This window comes from Haematobia irritans, chromosome 2, assembly GCF_050003625.1.
Source record: "Haematobia irritans isolate KBUSLIRL chromosome 2, ASM5000362v1, whole genome shotgun sequence".
NCBI lineage: Eukaryota > Metazoa > Arthropoda > Insecta > Diptera > Muscidae > Haematobia > Haematobia irritans.
The window spans coordinates 187,977,186-187,996,082 of record NC_134398.1 but is presented as its reverse complement, the minus strand read 5'-3'; the positions used below and the strand labels follow the sequence as shown (position 1 = coordinate 187,996,082).

At 30.9% G+C, this 18,897-nt stretch overlaps 2 protein-coding genes across 2 annotated transcripts; both read right to left on the bottom strand.

The window, feature by feature from the left end:
• Window positions 1-633: 633 nt before the first annotated feature.
• Window positions 634-1,466, bottom strand: LOC142225196 (uncharacterized). Its single transcript, XM_075294975.1, has 4 exons — window positions 1,377-1,466; window positions 1,315-1,317; window positions 931-1,254; window positions 634-780 (listed from the first exon to the last, which is right to left on the bottom strand). The coding sequence occupies exons 1-4, from the start codon at window positions 1,464-1,466 to the stop codon at window positions 634-636; spliced, it is 564 nt and encodes a 187-aa protein (XP_075151090.1).
• Window positions 1,467-9,928: 8,462 nt separating this feature from the next.
• LOC142225195 (uncharacterized) lies at window positions 9,929-15,792 on the bottom strand. The gene is made up of 4 exons (XM_075294974.1): window positions 15,729-15,792; window positions 10,662-10,666; window positions 10,231-10,554; window positions 9,929-10,075 (listed from the first exon to the last, which is right to left on the bottom strand). Exons 1-4 carry the CDS (start codon window positions 15,790-15,792, stop codon window positions 9,929-9,931), a joined length of 540 nt encoding a protein of 179 aa, XP_075151089.1.
• Window positions 15,793-18,897: the final 3,105 nt, after the last annotated feature.

The following is an 18,897-nucleotide window of genomic DNA, read 5'->3' as shown; positions in this document are numbered from 1 at the left end:
GGTTTCTTATTAATATTGTGTTCCACTCTAGTGCATTAGCCGACTTAAAATGTGAGTCTATAGATTTTATAGAAGTCTATCAAATTCTGTCCAAATCGAATGATATTTAAATGTATGTATATGGGACAAACTTTTATATATAGCCCCCAACACATTTGACGGATGTGATATGGTATCGAAAATTTAGATCTACAAAGTGGTGCAGGGTATAATATAACCGGCCCCGCCCGACTTTAGACTTTCCTTACTTGTTTTTTACTAACATTGTGTTTCATCCCAGGGCATTAGCCGATTTAAATTTTAATTCTAGAGTTTTTGTAGAAGTACAAAAAATTGTTTCCATTAAAAGTATTTGTATCTGAAAATGAAAACTTATATAGCTCCCAGAAAATTTTATGTAGTTGAGATGGTAACACAAATGTTTGTCTACATAGAGGTGAAGGGTATAGTATAGTCGGCTCCGCCCGAATTTAGACTTTACTTACTTGTTTAAAGAGGTTTTGATAGACATATATTTTATTGATTATTAATAAGGTTGTTATAATACAGCTCTACTTGATTTAGCTTAATTTTAAAAAGAGGTCACATTTCTTACATGCATGTTTTCTATCGCGTAGAAAACTTTGAACTCTCTCAATTCTTATATTCAAATAACGAAGTAATAGTTATACGCTTTTTCCCATCAACTTCGAACTCAATTTTCACCATGTATAGGTTGTTCATCAAAGGTAATAGAGGACGTTGATTTGACAAAGTTATATTCTTTACATAGATATCGTGCTGTTGAAGATATCATGCAGAAGAAGTAAAAGTAGAAAACATATTGAATATCACAAAAATAAATTTCCGTAAGCTTGTTAAATGTGCAAAATTTTGAAAAAAAAAAAAACTAAACAAAACTATAATAATTTTCCCTGCTCATTTACTCACATTATAGGGACACGTATGATTCAAATTAGTATAAGGTTCAATGTAGCCAAACAGACGATTTAGGGCCCGATTAGTTTTACGACTTTTCATAAAAGCACATCCATCCCAAGTATTATCAATTTTTGGGGTACGTGTAGCACTCGCTACGCCCAATTGAATTCTCATTTTGGCATTGGTTACGGGTACTTGAAGTAGTTTTACAAAAACCGAAACCGCCGGGAAACGATTTTTGTCTGGTGCCAATTCGCATACATCGACTTTGCAAAATTCTGGATCAAGAGATTTACACGTAATGTTCTTCAATGTCAATCGACCGCAAAATATCTAAAACAAAAAATTTAAAGTTTCTTATTTCAGACAACTAATTGATTTTCCTTATATTACCTCCTGTAAAAAAAGTATAATGATGACATATTTAAGAGCCATATGTTGCAACATTTTCAAACTCCTAAGAATCCCAATAATTTTAGAATCCACCGAATATTATTTTTTAGATTTTCCACTTTGCTCTGTTTAAGTTTGAAGTGCAATGTCATTATATGTATATGAAATTTGTTTTATACAAATCATATACTGTCATAATGGATTTTAGTATCAAGATAACCAGACTGAACCTTATTATAATATAGCTTTCCTAATGAGTTATACACGGAAAATAAGTCCGTAGTAATGATAAATTTAAATTGTTTTTATTGCAAAAAAAAAAAAAAAATATTTGCACAGTTCAATGAATTATAACTCAAAAATTTTATGAACTAAATGTTGATATAAAGTTCAATGACCATACACAAATGTTCAATGTGAACTAAAGCAGAAGAAAAATTTTGTACGATTTTCAAAAATAGTGGTCATGATTTGGTGCCAATTTTATTCTTTACTTTAGTTACTTTTTTTTGTTTGTTTCTATGAGAGAATGTACTTTCGTAAATTGTAGTTAACAAGTATATGACCAGGTCATTACGTTTTTGTTCTTTCAACAGCGCATTGCGGAAATCTCAAAGAATGGAGTACAATTTGGTCCAAATTTTCGCATGACATAGTTAATTTTTCCCATCAAATCGTTTACGTTTTTATACCCTCCACCATAGGATGGGGGTATATTAACTTTGTCATTCCGTTTGTAACACATCGAAATATTGATCTAAGACCCCATAAAATATATATATTCTGGGTCGTGGTGAAATTCTGAGTCGATCTGATCATGACCGTCCGTCTGTCCGTCTGTTGAAATCACGCTAACTTCCGAGCGAAACAAGCTATCGACTTGAAACTTAGCACAAGTTGTTGTTATCGATTTAGGTCGGATGGTATTGCAAATGGGCCATATCGGTTCACTTTTACGTATAGCCCCCATATAAACGGACCCCCAAATTTGCCTTGAGAGGCCTCCAAGAGAAGCAAATTTCGTCCCATCCGTCTGAAATCTGGTACATGGTGTTAGTATTTGGTCTCTAAAAACGATGCACAAATTGGTCCACATCGGTCCATAATTATATATAGCCCCCATATAAACCGATCCCCCGCTTTGGCTTTCAGAGCCTCTAAGAGAAGCAACTTTCATCCGATCCGGCTGAAATTTGGTACATGGTGTTAGTATATGGTCTTTAACAACCATGCTAAAATTGGTCCACATCGGTCCATAATTATATATAGCCCCCATATAAACCGATCCCCCGCTTTGGCTTTCAGAGCCTCTAAGAGAAGCAACTTTCATCCGATCCGGCTGAAATTTGGTACATGGTGTTAGTATATGGTCTTTAACAACCATGCTAAAATTGGTGTACATCCGTCCATAATTATATATAGCCCCCGTATAAACCGATCCCCAGATTTGGCTTGCGGAGCCTCTAAGAGAAGAAAATTTCAACCGATCCGGCTGAAATTTGATACATGGTGCTAGTATATGGTCTCTAACAACTATGCAAAAATTGGTCCACATCGGTGCATAATTATCTATACGGACCCCCAAATTTGCAGACCCTCTGAGAGAAGCAAATTTCATCCGATCCAGCTGAAATTTGGTACATGTTGTTAGTATATGGTCTCTAATGACCATGCAAAAATTGGTCCACATCGGTCGTTAATTATATGTAGTCCCCATATAAATCGATCACCTAATTTGACCTCCGGAGCCTCTTGGAAGACCAAAATTCATCTGATTCAGTTGATATTTGGTACGTGGTGTTAATATATGGCCTCAAACACCCATGCAAAAATTGGTCGAAATCGGTCCATAATTATATATAACCTCCATATAAACTGATCCCCAGATTTGACCTCCGGAACCCCTTTGAAGAGCAAAATTCATCCTATTAGGTTGAAATTTGGTTCGTAATGTTAGTATATGGTATCCAGCAATCATTCAGGAATTGGTTCATATCAGTCCATAATTATATATAATCCCCATATAAACCGATCCCCAGATTTGACCTCCGGTGCCGTTTGGAGAAGCAAAATTCATCCGATCTGGTTGAAATTTGGTACGTGGTGGTAGTATATGATATTTAACAACCATGCCAAAAGTGGTCCATATAAGTCCATAATCATATATAGCCCCCATATAAAATGATCTCGAGATTTGGTTTTGGAGCATCTTGGAGGAGCAAATTTCATCCGAGTCAGTTGAAATTTGGTATATTGTGCTAGTATATGGCCGTTAACAACCATGCCTAACTAGGTCCATATCGGTCTATTGTTATATATAGCCCTCAGATAAATCGATCCCCAATCACACAAAAATTGGTCCATATCAAGTTCATAATTGTAGCCCCCATATAAGCGACCCCCATATTTCAATTCTGGCTCCCTACGTACCGTGCAAAAGTCCATATCGATTCGTAATTATTTGTAGACTTACCTACACATACCTTTTTGGTCTAATATATACCACGTAGGGACTAACTCACAATTTACAAAACGATTTAAGATACCACAACCCAAGTAATTCGATTGTGGATGACAGTCTTTCGTAGAAGTTTCTACGCTATCCATGGTGGAGGGTACATAAGATTCGTCCTGGCCGAACTTACGGTCATATATACTTGTTTCTATTGTACTGAAATAAATTTTAAAGCTTATTTTACATAGAGAGAAAGTTTCATTGAAATAAGAATAGTGACAATGTATTTTTCAGCAATTGCCTTAGGATTGGCAACCGCTAATAGTTTGGTCGTTTCTGAGCCAATTTGGCCAGAAGATTTTAAATATTTGCTTCAAGCATTTGCTGTGAAATGATTAAAGCTTGCAGGAGTTTTGTGTAGTACTCCGAGAGATTCAGTCGTATAGAAAAACCGATTTAACGCTACTGTCGAAAATTCTCATCAACTTTGTTTTTGCTGCGTTAGACTTCAGGCCTACAGCCTTGGTATCCTCATAGGACATGGAGAATTTTCAAAAGTATCCCCTCAAATTGGTTAGCAAAAAGGCAGATATCATCTGCATATTCGATAGCAAATAGAAATCCTCTCATATTCCATCGTAAGCCTTATGGTGCTTCTACATTTGTCTCTGCCATGGCACAGTCTAGGAGTAGGAGAAATATGGTGGATGATAGGAAGCAACCCTGTTGGACACCTACTTCTGTATCGAATTCATCACATTTTGCAAAGTATTATTTTCGACGGGATTCCTATGATATATAGAGTATCCCACAGTGCTGGACGGGATGCAGTGTCGAACGCGCGCTCAAAGCCGATCTTCCAGGTATGCACACTGGAAGACAGACATTGACATTAGTTTATTGACTGCATTCAGCAGCGTTATACTCCTCCAATTCTGCACAATCTGAGATCTCCTTTTTTTTGGAATCGTTACAATTACGTCATCTCTTCAGCATTCCATTATAGCTTCTTCTTCCCACACACTTGTAATTATAGGTGTCAGAACTTCTGCAATCGACTCCATGCGATGTTGTCAGAAAACAAAGTTTTATACCTATAGGAAAAGTTATCAAAAGTCTATTGCTATAGAAAATTTTGTTAAAGTTTTATTTCTCCAGAAAACTTTGCCAAAATTTTATTACTATAAAAGATTATTGCAAAATTTTATTTCTATAGAAATTTTTTTGAAAAGTTTATTTCTGTAGAAAATTTTGTCAAAATTTTATTTCTTTAGAAAATGTTGTCAAAAATTTTATTTCTATAGAAAATGTTGTCAAAATTTTATTTTTATAAAAATTTTTGTCAAAATTTTATTTCTATAAAAAATTTTGTCAAAATTTTACTTATACAGAAAATTTAGTCAAAATTTTATTTCTATAGATTTTTTTTTTTCAAAATTTAATTTCTATAGAAATTGTTTTCAAAATCTTATTTCTATAGAAACTTTTGTCAAAATTTTATTTCTATAGAAACTTTTTTTGTCAAAAATTTATCTCTATAGAAAATTTTGTCAACATTTTATCTCTATAGAAACTTTTGTCAAAATTTTATCTCTATAGAAAATTTTGTCAAAATTTCCTTTCTATAAAAATTTTTGTCAAAATTTTATTTTTGTAGAAAGTTTTGTCAAAATTTTAGTTCTATAGAAAGTTTTGTCAGAATTCTATTTCTATATAAAATTTTTTTCAAAATTTTATTTCTATAAAATTTTTTTTCAAATTTTTTTCTATAGAATCTTTAGTCAAAATTTTATTTCTATAGAATTTGTTTTTTTCAAAGTTTTATCTGTATAGAAAATTTTGTCAAATAGTTATCTCTATAGAAAATTTTATCAAAAATTCCTTTCTATAACAAATTTTTTCAAAATTTTATTTTTGTAGAAAGTTTCGTCAAAATTTTAGCTCTATAGAAAGTTTTGTTAAAATTTTATTTCTATAGAAAAATTTCGATGTCTATAGAATATTTTCTCAAAATTTTATTTCTATAGAGAATTTTGTCACAATTTTATTTCTATCGAGAAATTTTTCAAACTTTTATTCCTATCAAAAATTTTTGCAAAATTTTATTTCTATAGAAAATTTTGTCACAATTTTATTTTTATAGAAGCTATTGTCATACTTTTATTTGTATAAATTTTTTTTTTCAAAATTTTATCTCTATAGAAAATTTTGTCAAAATTTTACTTCTACAGAAAATTTAGTCAAAATTTTATATCTATAGATTTTTTTTCAAAATTGTATTTCTATGGAAACTTTTGTCAAAATTTTATTTCTATAGAAAATTTTGTCAAAATTTTATCTCTATAGAAAATTTTGTCAAAATTTTATCTCTTTAGAAAATTTTGTCAAAATTTTATCTCTATAGAAAATTTTTCAAATTTTAGCACTTTAGAAAATTTTGTCAAAATTTTATCTCTATAGAAAATTTTGTCAAAATTTCCTTTCTATAAAAAATTTTGTCAAAATTTTATTTTTGTAGAAAGTTTTGTCAAAATTTTAGTTCTATAGAAAGTTTTGTCAGAATTTTATTTCTATAGAAAAATTTCGATGTCTATAGAATATTTTCTCAAAATTTTATTTCTATAGAAAATTTTGTCACAATTTTATTTCTATAGAGAATTTTTTCAAAATTGAATTTCCATAAAAAATAGTTGAAAAATTTTATTTCTACAGAAAATTATTACAAAATTTTATTTGTTGTTGTTTTTTTTATTTTATCTTAAAACATACATTGACTAAACTACAAGTGTAGCTTAACCAACAGAGGAAAAGAATGATTGTCAAAGCACTATAGACTGCAAGATGGTTGGATGGACGCACGTTTCGGAATTACCACATTCCTCATCAGCATCCTCTACTGGCAGCAAAACTATCAACCAATTATCAGAATAAATTCAGGCAGTTCATTAAACCCAACAATAAACCACACTTGAACCCTCCGAAAAAAGGCTTTACATTGATAGCCGGCTTATGCCGAAATAAATTCGTACAAACATCTCTCTTTTCCTTTGCCACCATCAAATCATCGATTTGAGTGAAGTTGGTAACAATGATTAAAGAACAAAAACCAACAATAACAAAACAAAACGAATGAAAGAAAGAAGAGGAAGCACGCTCAAAATAAAACCCAGCCAAATTCACTCAAATCGATGATTTGATGGTGGCAAAGGAAAAGAGAGATGTTTGTACGAATTTATTTCGGCATAAGCCGGCTATCAATGTAAAGCCTTTTTTCGGAGGGTTCAAGTGTGGTTTATTGTTGGGTTTAATGTACTCCTGAATTTATTCTGATAATGGTTTATAGTTTTGCTGCAAGTAGAGGATGCTGAGGAGGAATGTGGTAATTCCTAAACGTGCGTCCATCCAACCATCTTGCATCTTTGGGCTTTGCCCAAAGAAATTTGACAAACATTATTTTCCTATGTTGGTTAAGCTACACTTTTAGTTTAGTCAATGTATGGTTTTAAGCTGAAATAAAAAAAAAAAAAACAACAACAATGATTATGGAACAAACACCAACAATAACACAACAAACCGCATGTAAAAAATTTTATTTCTATAGAAATTTTTTGTCGAAATTTTATTTCTATAGAAGCTATTGTCATAATTTTATTTCTATAAAATTTTTTGTTTTCAAAATTTTATCTCTATAGAAAATTTTGTTAAAATTTTATCTCCATAGAAAATTTTGTCACAATTTCCTTTCTATAAAAAATTTTGTCAAAATTTTATTTTTGTAGAAAGTTTTGTCAAAATTTTATTTCTATAGAAAAATTTCGATGTCATAGAATATTTTCTCAAAATTTTATTTCTATAGAAAATTTTGTGACAATTTTATTTCTATAGAGAATTTTGCCAAATTTTATTTTTATATAAAATTTTGTCTAAATCTTATTTCTATAGAAACTTTTGTTAAATTTTTATTTCTACAGAGAATTTTGTCAAAATTTTATTTCTATATAAAATTGTGTCTAAATTTTATTTTTATAGAAACTTTTGTCAAAATTTTATTTCTAAAGAGAATTTTGTCAAAATTTTATTTCTGTACAAAATTTTTTGAAAATTTTATTTCTGTAGAAAATTTTTGTCAAAATTTTATTTCTATAAAAAAATTTTTCAAAATTTTATTTCTATAGAAAATATTTTCAAAATTTTATTTCTATAGAAACTTTTGTCAAAATTTTATTTCTATAAAATTTTTTTCAAAATTTTACCTCTATAGAAGATTTTGTCAAAATTTCCTTTCTATAGAAAATTTTGTCAAAATTTTATTTTTGTAGAAAGTTTTGTCAAAATTTTAGTTCTATAGAAAGTTTTGTCAAAATTTTAGTTCTATAGAAAGTTTTGTCAAAATTTTATTTCTATAGAAAATTATTACAAAATTATATTTCTATGGAAAATTTTTTCAAAATTTTATTTCTGTAGAACATTGTTTCAAAATTTTATTTCTGTATAAAAATTTTTGTCAACATTTTATTTCTCTATAAAATTTTGTCAAAATTTTATTTCTATTGAATCTTTTGTTAAAATTTTATTTCTATAGAAAATTTTGTCAAAATTTTAATTATATAGAATATTTTGTCAAAATTTTATTTCTATAGAAAATGTTGTAAAAAATTTTATTTCTATAGAAAATGTTGCCAACATTTTATCTCTATAGAAAATTTTGTGAAAATTTTGTCAAAATTTTATTTCTATAGAGAATTTGTCAAAATGTTATTTCTATAAAGCATTTTTGCAAAATTTTATTTCTATAGAAAATTATTACAAATTTTTTCTATGGAAAATTTTTCCAAAATTTTTATTCTGTAGAAAATTTTGTTTCTATATAAAATTTTGTCAAAATTTTATTTCTATAGAAGCTTTTGTTAAAATTTTATTTCTATAGAGAATTTTGTCAAAATTTTAATTCTATAGAATATTTTATTAAAATTTTATTTCTATAAAAATATTGTCAAAAGTTTTATTTCTTTAGAAAATGTTATAGAATTCTATAGAATATAGAAATTTTTATTTCTACAGAAGCTTTTGTTAACATTTTATTTCTATAGAGAATTTTGTCAAAATTTTAATTTTATAGAATATTTTGTCTAAATTTTGTTTCTATAGAAAATGTCAAAAATTTTATTTCTATAGAAAATGTTGCCAAAATTTTATCTATAGAAAATGTTGTCAAAATTTCCTTTCTATAGAAAATTTTGTCAAAATTTTAGTTTTATAGAAAATTTTGTCAAAATTTTATTTCTATATAAAATTTTGGCAAAATTTTATTTTTATAGAAACTTTTGTTAAAATTTTATTTCTATAGAGAATTTTGGCAAACTTTTATTTCTATAAAACATTTTTGCAAAATTGTATTTCTATAGAAAATTATTACAAAATTTTATTTCTATGGAAAATTTTTTCAAAATTTTATTTTTGTAGAAAATTTTTTAAAAATTTTATTTCTGTACAAAAATTTTGTCAAAATTATATTTATAAAGAAACATTTGTCAAAATTTTATTTCTATAAAACATTTTTGCAAAATTATATTTCTGTAGAAAATTTTGTCAAAATTTTATTTCTGTAGAAAATTTTTTCAAAATTTTATTTGTGTAGAAAATTTTTTCAAAATTTTATTTCTGTGGAAAATTTTTGTCAAAATTTTATTTCTATAAAAAATTGTGTCAAAATTTTATTTCTATAGAAAATTCTATCAACATTTTATTTCTATAGAAACTTTTGTCATAATTTTATTGCTATAGAAAATTTTGTCAAAAGTTTATTTTTATAGAAAATTTGGATCTCATTTGATTCTCTGGTTTGATATCTTTCGGCAACTTTCTCGGTTTTCATTTCTAAGACGTTCTTTTTTCCATCTCCCTCTCTGAATACAATGCTTACTCGAATATTCTAATTAAAATATGTTTATATCCTTATATATTATTTTGTATGAAACATTGAAGTCCCAAACATAATATCATCCGACATATAACATATTTATCCCAAACATTTTGTGCTAATTTCGGAATATTATATACTTGCATGAATGTAAAAAAGAGATATTGTTAGACATAGCTTTTATTAGAATTATTTAGAATTAGGTTCACATTACAAAGAGGTCAGGATGTTTCCCACCCTCAATTCTTATAGTCAAATAGTGCAGTAATGGATAGACGCTTCTTCTCATCCACTTCGACCTCAATCTTCGTCATGTATAGACTGTTCAGCAAAGGTAATAGTGGTCGTTGATTTGACAATGTTATATTATTAACAAAGACATCGTGCTAAGTAAACAGAAGTAGAAAATATAAATCAATATTAAAAAAGAAATCAATATTAAAAAAAACCTCTAATATTTTGAATAACTAAGGTATAAAATTAAAAAATAATCGAAATCAAAAACAAAATATAAATTTTTCAATACTGATCATTTACTCACATTATAGGGACATGTATGATTCATATTAGTATATGGCTCAATGTAGCCAAATAGACGATTTAGGGCGCGATTTGCCTTTCGACTTTTCATAAAATCACAACCATCCCAGGTATTATCTATTTTTGGGGTACGTGAAGCACTCGCCCGACCCAATTGAATTCTAAATTTGGCATTAGTTACGGGTAATTTTAGTAGTTTTATAAAAATCGATACCGCCGGGAAACCATTTTTATCTGGTGACAATTTGCATACATCGAATTTACAAAATTCTGGATCAAGAGATTTACACGTAATTTTCTTCAATGTCAATTGACCACAAAATATCTAAAGCAAAAAAAAAATAAAATTATAAATAAAAAACAAAAAAAAAAAATAGCTCAAAGAAAATTCAATTTTCTTTCAAGTCAAGTACATAATTATCCTAATATTACCTGGTCTAAAAACAATAAAATAATGACATATTTAAGAGCCATATGTTGGAACATTTTCGAACTCATAAGGATCCTAATAAGAATCCACCGAATATTGTTTTTCGATTTTCGACTTCGCTCTATTTAAGTTAGAAGGGAACTGTCATTATATGTTAATTTTGTTTACAAATTATATATTTTCGTATTGGATTTTAGTATCAAGATAACCAGAGTTAATCCAATTATAATATCGTTTTCCTAATGAGTCATATCGGTTAAATTCTCTAATGCGTATTGTACATAGAGAGGAAATTTCATTTAAATTATTACAACAAAAATTTATATTTCCACACTGAAAGTAGGATGTTCTTTTTTTTATCAAAATAAGGATTTATTATCATGAGAGTTTTTCTCGCTACTACTCACATCAAAAGCGAAACGAAATTTTACTCAAACGATGTTTTCTTTTATTGACCAGCAAAAACTAACCTTCAAACACATTGTCTGGATTCACACAAATTTTTTTTTTCTACTTCAATCACCAAATTAATTGATCCAATTAATTTTTTAATTGAAATGTCTTCAATCACGAAAATGATAGTATCAATCACAGTTTTAATTGGGCATAGAAAAAATTCTTGATTAAAAAATTAATTGATTTTTTTAGCAAATTTCAATTAATTTTTTAATTGATGTTGATTGCAAAACTCAGTTAATTTATTAATTAAAAAATGTAACTATTTTTAATTACATTCTGATTTGGCTTAGAGTTTTTATTTGGATTAACAAATGATTGTTTGAAATACATTTTTAATTAAAAATTAAAAAAAAATCAACATTTTTTTAACTGAATTAGTCTTCCGAATTTGATTAAGAAGTTAATTGTATCAATTAATTTAAAAATTTTGAATCATTGACTTAATTAACTTAATGTTTCTATCATGATTAAAAAGTTAATTGTATCAATTAACTTATTAATTGAAAAAATTTTCAACTTCAATTAACATTTTAATTGGACATTTTTTGGTGACATTTTTTTCTGTGTTCCCTAATTGTGATCCGGAATTAGTGCAAATTTAGATCATCTCAAATGAATTTTACATGGGCTTGTCATATATGGAAGTACTTCATTTTCGGATCCTTTACATTGCTTTAGAATTTGTGCCTTGCACACTCAGCCACAAAAGCTACACACAAAATTTTGTTTTTTTCTGTTTCAATCACGAATTTAATTGATCCAATTTATTTTTATACCCACCACCATAGGATGGGGGGTATATTAACTTTGTCATTCCGTTTGTAACACATCGAAATATTGCTCTAAGACCCCATAAAGTATATATATTCTGGGTCGTGGTGAAATTCTGAGTCGATCTGAGCATGTCCGTCCGTCCGTCTGTTGAAATCACGCTAACTTCCGACCGAAAAAAGCTATCGACTTGAAACTTGGCACAAGTAGTTGTTATTGATGTAGGTCGGATGGTATTGCAAATGGGCCATATCGGTCCACTTTTACGTATAGCCCCCATATAAACGGACCCCAAAATTTGGCTTGCGAGGCCTCTAAGAGAAGCAAATTTCATCCGATCCGGCTGAAATTTGGTACATGGTGTTAGTATATGGTCTCTAACAACCATGCAAAATTGGTACACATCGATCCATAATTATATATAGCCCCCATATTCACCGATTCCCAGATTTGGCTTGCGGAGCCTCTAAGAGAAGAAAGTTTCATCCGGTCGGGCTGAAATTTGGTACATGGTGTATATGGTCTCTAACAACCATGCAAAAATTGGTCCACATCGGTCCATAATTATATATAGACCCCATATAAACCGATCTCCAGATTTGGCTTTTGGAGCCTCTAACAGAAGCATATTTCATCCGATCCGGCTGAAATTTGGTACATGGTGTTGGTATATGGTCTCTAACAACCATGCAAAAATTGGTCCACATCGGTCCATAATTATATATAGCCCCCATATAAACCGATCCCCAGATTTGGCTTGCGGAGCCTAAAAGAAAAGCAAATATCATCCGATCCGGCTGAAATTTGGTACATGGTGTTAGTATATGGTCTCTAACAACCATGCAAAAATTGGTCCACATCGGTCCATTATTATATATAGCCCCCATATAAACGGATCCCCAGATTTGGCTTGCGGAGCCTAAAAGAGAAGCAAATTTCATCCGATCCGGCTGAAATATAAACCGATCCCCAGATTTGGCTTGCGGAGCCTTAAAGAGAAGCAAATTTCATCCGATCCGGCTGAAATTCGGTACATGATATTGGTATATGGTCTCTAACAACCATGCAAAACCACGTCGGTTCATAATTATATATAGCCCCCATATAAACCGATCCCCAGATTTGGCTTGCAAAGTCTCCAAGAGAAGCAAATTTTATCCAATCCGGTTGTAATTTGGAACATGGTGTTAGTATATGATCTTTAACAAGCGTGCCAGAATTGGTCAATATCGGTCCATAATTATATATAGCCCCCATATAAAACGTTCTCCAGATTTGACCTCCGGACCTCTTGGAGGAGCAAAATTCATCCGATCCGGTTCAAATTAGGAACGTGGTGTTAGTATATGGTCGCTAACAACCATACCAAAATTGGTCCAATTACACAAAAATTGGTCCATATCGGTTCATAATCATGGTTGCCACTAGAGCCAAAAATAGTCTACTAAAATTTTATTTCTATAGAAAATTTTGTCAAAATTGTATTTATAGAGAAAATTTTGTTAAAATTTTATTCGGTTCATAATAAAATTTTCATCATTGTCAAAATTTTATTTCTATAGAAAATTTTGTTCAAATTTTATTCGGTTCATAATCGTGGTTGAAACTCGCGCCAAAACTAATCTACCAAGATTTTATTTCTATAGAAAATTTTGTCAAAAGTTTATTTCTATAGAAAATTTTGTGAAAATTTTATTTCTATAGAAAATTTTGTTAAAATTTTATTTCTGTAGAAAATTTTGTCAAAATTTTATGTCTACTTTGTCAAACTGAATTATATACGTATTGGATCGCTCTTTTTTGATTTAATATATACCACGTATGGACTTACATACAATTTAGAAGATGGTGTTAGGAGGTTTTAAGATACCTTGCCATCGGCAAGCGTTACCGCAACTTAAGTAATTCGATTGTGGATGGCAGTGTTTAGAAGAAGTTTCTACGCAATCCATGATGGAGGGTACATAAGCTTCGGCCTGGCCGAACTTACGGCCGTATATACTTGTTTTTTTATTAAACATTGTTCTAAAAAAGTATTTTTTTAAGCATCATTTTTATTTTGTTATTTTCGACACATATTTTTGTATAAACATATTTTTATAAGCTCCACCATATGATAGGGGGAAAGCTTAATTTGTAGTTCCTTGTGTAACACATCGGAATATTGGCCTCTGACCCCATAAACTATATATATTTTGTTTCGTGGTGAAATTCTGAGTCGATCTGGAGATGTTCGTCCGTCTCTTGAAACCACGCCAATTTTCGAACGAAAGAAGCTATCCACTTGAAACTTGACACAAGTAGTTGTTAGTGATGTAGGTCGGGAGGCATTACAAGTGGACAATATCAATCCCCATATAATATATAGTCCCCAGATTTGGTTTGGGGAGCATCCGGTAGGAGCAAATGTAATTTGATCCGGTTGAAATTCGATATGCAATGTTAGTATATGTCTTCTAACAATCGCACAAAAATTGGTCCATAATTATATATAGACCCCATATAAGTCTATCCCCAGATTTGACCTCCCGACCCTATTGGAGGAGTAAATTTTAATTCAATTCAATTGAAATTCGATATGCGATGTTAGTATATAGCCTCTAACAACCATTCAAAAATTGGTCCATATATTGGTCCATCATTATATATGGCCGCCACACAGAAATAAAATTTCGCGAAAAATTTTCCAATTAAAATTTTTGTTGAGTTTTAAAAAATATTCAATTAAAAATTTATTTGATTCGACAAAGTTTTTAATTGAAACAAAAATCTATCACAACAAGTATATACTGCCGTATGTTCGGCCAGGCCGAATCTTATGTACCCTCCACCATGGATTTCGTAGAAACTTATACTAAAGACTGTCATCCACAATCGAATTACTTGGGTTGCGGTAACACTTGCCAATGGCACGGTATCTCAAAACTTCCTAACAGAGTCTTCTAAATTGTAAGTTAGTCCATACGTGGTATATATTAGACAAAAAAGGTTTATATAGGTAAGTCTGCATATAATTACGAACAGATATATACTTTTGCGCGGTAATTAGAGAGCCAGAATCGAAATATGAGGGTCGCTTTATATGGAGGCTTTGTACAAATATGAACCGATATGGACCAATGTTTGTGTGATTGGGGTTCGGTTTATCTGAGGACTATATAACTATAGACCAATATGGACCTAGTTTGGCATGGTTATTAGCGGCCATATACTTACACCATGTACCAAATTTCAGCCGGATCGGATGAAGTTTGCTCTTCCAAGAGGCTCCGGAGCTCAAATCTGGGGATCAGTTTATATGGGGGCTATATATAATTATGGACCGATTCCTGCATGGTTGTTAGAGACCATAGAGACCTCGTACCAAATTTTAACCGAATCGTATGAAGTTTGCTCTTCCATGAGGCTCCGGAGATCAAATCTGGGTACCGAAACCCCAAATAAGCCGATCCCCAATCAAAGAAAAATCACGATTGCTGCTCGAGCCAAAAATAATCTTCCAAAATGTTATTGCCATAGAAAATTTTGTCAGAAACATTTTTAATTTTTTTTTTTAACTTTTTTATTGATTTTCTCTTCATTTTGGGGACATTTAAATGTACAAAATTTGAATTTTCACAAATGGCCAAAAAGCGTATTTTCTATCACGTTTCCAAAAGAACTTCATCGGAAGTGGAAAAAAATTGGTGGAGGATCCCGGGATGCGCATAAAAGGAAATATTTGTCGAACAACAAATTAAAATATTTTTACTAATGCTAAAAATAAAAAAATTTTAATGTTTTAACATTATATTTAATTCCACAGCGAAAGGGTTAAGTCCACGGAATATAATGCTTACACAAATGGGCAAAGTCCAAATCATATAAGCTACTCATGTTAATAAGCTCTTGACGAGCCCTCATTAGTTCAATTGGTTTATAGTTTTAATTCATGATTAGATGAGCCTCAGACATTTCCTAGTTATGCCAATGATGGCATAACTAGATTGGCGCAGTCACGGTTTGATTCGCTCAGGGAGATAGATATTCTAAGCTGACCACTACTCGCATACAAAATGACCATGTTTGGACATAATTACCTCAGCCATTTTGTGATTATATAGAACATTTAATTGTCGTATTTGTTTTCTTCACAAGCATAATAAACTTGCCGAAATCATCAAAATTTTGTCCCCATTTGGGATGTGTTCACTAACACTCTCAAAAAAAAAATCGCCTCTGTAACATATACTCCCAAACATATTCTGCTTCCAGCATATATATTTTTAGAATGCGTTCAAACACAAAAATTTTTTGCACTGTCCAAACATATTATATTTCATTCTAAGCATATCTCCAAATCGCCAAATCGTCATTTAAGACATTTTGCTTGCAGCAAAATATCTTAAATATATCTCTGTATGTACACCCTCATAAAAAATCGCTTCTGTAACATATACTCCCAAACATATTTTGCTTCAAGCATATACATTTTTGGGTATTGCCCAAACATTTATATGTTTGATCTCTTCCAATATATAATATGTTTGAAAGCATATTGGTCTAAACAATATATGTTTGGGTAGTCTAAGTTCCAAACATTTTGTATTTTTGCATCCAAATTCAATAATGTTGTCTTCCAAAAAACAATATGTTATTATGTGACCATATAATATGTTTGGAAGCATTTTGCACCCAAAAATATTATATGCTTAAAAAATTCTCCCAAACAATATTGTGCTCAAAATTTTATTTATTTATTTATATATTTACAATCATAATGAATTATGAAAATAAACAGGTAATATAGGTGCTAACAACATAGGTTTTCGACCTGAATGCTCAAAATTTTGTTTCTGCCCAATTGTATATTCCCCGACATCTTTCTCACTTCCACGAGATTTTTTAGTTCTTAGCACCTTTTTCTGTAATACAAACATTGTAGTAGAAATTATTCAATTTTATGATTTTTTTTTTATTTTAATTTTACCTTTTGCCGGACGGGGATTCGAACAGCGGACCACACAGTTTGTAAGGATCAAAGAAGTAGCTGATCAATTGCCCAAGGAAAAATAAAATGTTAATTTTGTAATAACAAGCAACAACCACCAACTTAATTCAATATCGCTCCCTGTTAAATAGCGCTCCAAGCTACTAAACACATATATGTTTATAGGCTATTTCTAAATTAATATATGTTTGCATCCAAGCATATTATATTTACAAACATTTTTTGTCCCAAACATAATATGTTCTAACATATTAACATATATGTCCCAAACATGTTATGCTAGTTTATGAACATTATATGCTTGCACTCAAAAATATTGTGTTTAAAAATTTGTGTTCCAAACATATAATGTTTATAGCCAAACATATGAAAAACAGCCTTTTTCATCCGTGTATACAAATAAAACCATTTATTTATATACAAAATGTGTCGAAAAAGTCGCCATAATTTTTATACCCACCACCATAGAATGGTGATGGGGGTATAATAAGTTTGTCATTCCGTGTGTAACACATCGAAATATCGACTTCCGACTGTATAAAGTATATATATTCTTGATCAGGGAAAAATTCTGAGACCATATAAGCATGTCCGTATGTCTGTCTGTCTGTTGTAATCACGCTACCGCCTTCAATAATTGCGCTATCGTCCTGAAATTTGGCACAGATTCGTTTTTTGGTTGCAGGCAGGTCAAGTTCGAAGATGGGCTATATCGGTCCAAGTTTTGATATAGTCCCCATATAAACCGATTTCTCGATTTGGGGTCTTGGGCTTATAAAAAACTTAATTTTTGTCTAATTAGCCTGAAATAGAAAATCTAGAGGTACTTGAGGACCATAAAGAGGTGTGCCGAAAAATGGTGCCCATCGGACCATGTTTTGGTATAGCCCCATATAGACTGATTTTGCTTCTTGGGCTTCTAGAAACTGTATTTTCTATCCGATTTGCCTGAAATTTAAAATCTAAAGATATTTTAGGACCATAAAGGGGTGTGTCGAAAATGGTCCGTATCGGTCCATGTTTTGGTATAGCCCCCATATAGACCGATCTCTCGATTTTGATTCTTGGGCTTCTAGAAACTGTATTTACTATCCGATTTGCCTGAAAATCTAAAGGTATTTTAGGACCATAAAGAGGTATGTCGAAAATGGTCCGTATCGGTCCGTGTTTTGGCATAGCCCCCATATAGACCGATCTCCCGATTTTGGTTCTTGGGCGTCTACAAACTGTATTTTCTATCCGATTTTCTTCAAATTGAAAATCTAGAGGTATTTTATTACCATAAAGAGGTGTGTCGAAAATGGTCCGTATCGGTTCATGTTTTGCCGAAAATTAGAAATCTACACTAATAGAAAAAATTACGTTCCATAGTCGTGAACGGACGGTGACAAAATGAAACGGAAACGTTCACAAAAAATCAAAACGGAATGTTCACAATTTCGTCCACGGGCGTTCACAATTTCATGAACGGCATTCGTTTTTCTTTGGCCATGAAAAGTCTTAAAATAATCGTTAGACGTTATTATGGCAACTCCCTCGGTGGTGCAATGTGCTAAGGCGACTGTTAACGCGTATGGTGCAGGAAACACAGGTTCGAGTCACGCTAGCGGAAGTTTTTTTTTAATTTTGTTTATAAAGTCGTAACCATAACGTTGTCAGATCATGAACGCTGGTTGTTGTTTTGACAACGCATGGTGTCATTTTATCGTTGTCAGATTGACACCGCCTGTTCACAGTTTGACACCACATGTGTGTTGTTTCACTTTCATGAACGAATCGTTTTGAAATGAGCACGCCGTGCATGATTTTTTCTATGAGTGTAGATGTATCTTAGGACCATAAATAGGTGTGTCGAAAATAGTCCGTATCGGTCCATGTTTTGGTATAGCCCCTATATAGACTGATCTCCCGATTTTACTTCTTGGGCTTCTAGAATTCGTAGTTTTCACCCAATTCGTCTGAAAGTGGAATTCTAGAGGTATTTGAGGAACATTAAGAGCTTGGGAGTATTGGTCCAT

What these genes read in the sequence shown, in the direction of transcription:
- LOC142225196 (XM_075294975.1), bottom strand. Translation starts at nt 1,466, where the DNA reads ATGACATTGCACTTCAAACTTAAACAGAGCAAAGTGGAAAATCTAAAA. An exon ending in ATCATACGTGTCCCTATAAT is followed by an intron (nt 781 to 930) that starts GTGAGTAAATGA and finishes TATCTTCAACAG; the next exon opens with CACGATATCTATGTAAAGAA.
- LOC142225195 (XM_075294974.1), bottom strand. Translation starts at nt 15,792, where the DNA reads ATGAGGGCTCGTCAAGAGCTTATTAACATGAGTAGCTTATATGATTTG. An exon ending in ATCATACATGTCCCTATAAT is followed by an intron (nt 10,076 to 10,230) that starts GTGAGTAAATGA and finishes CTGTTTACTTAG; the next exon opens with CACGATGTCTTTGTTAATAA.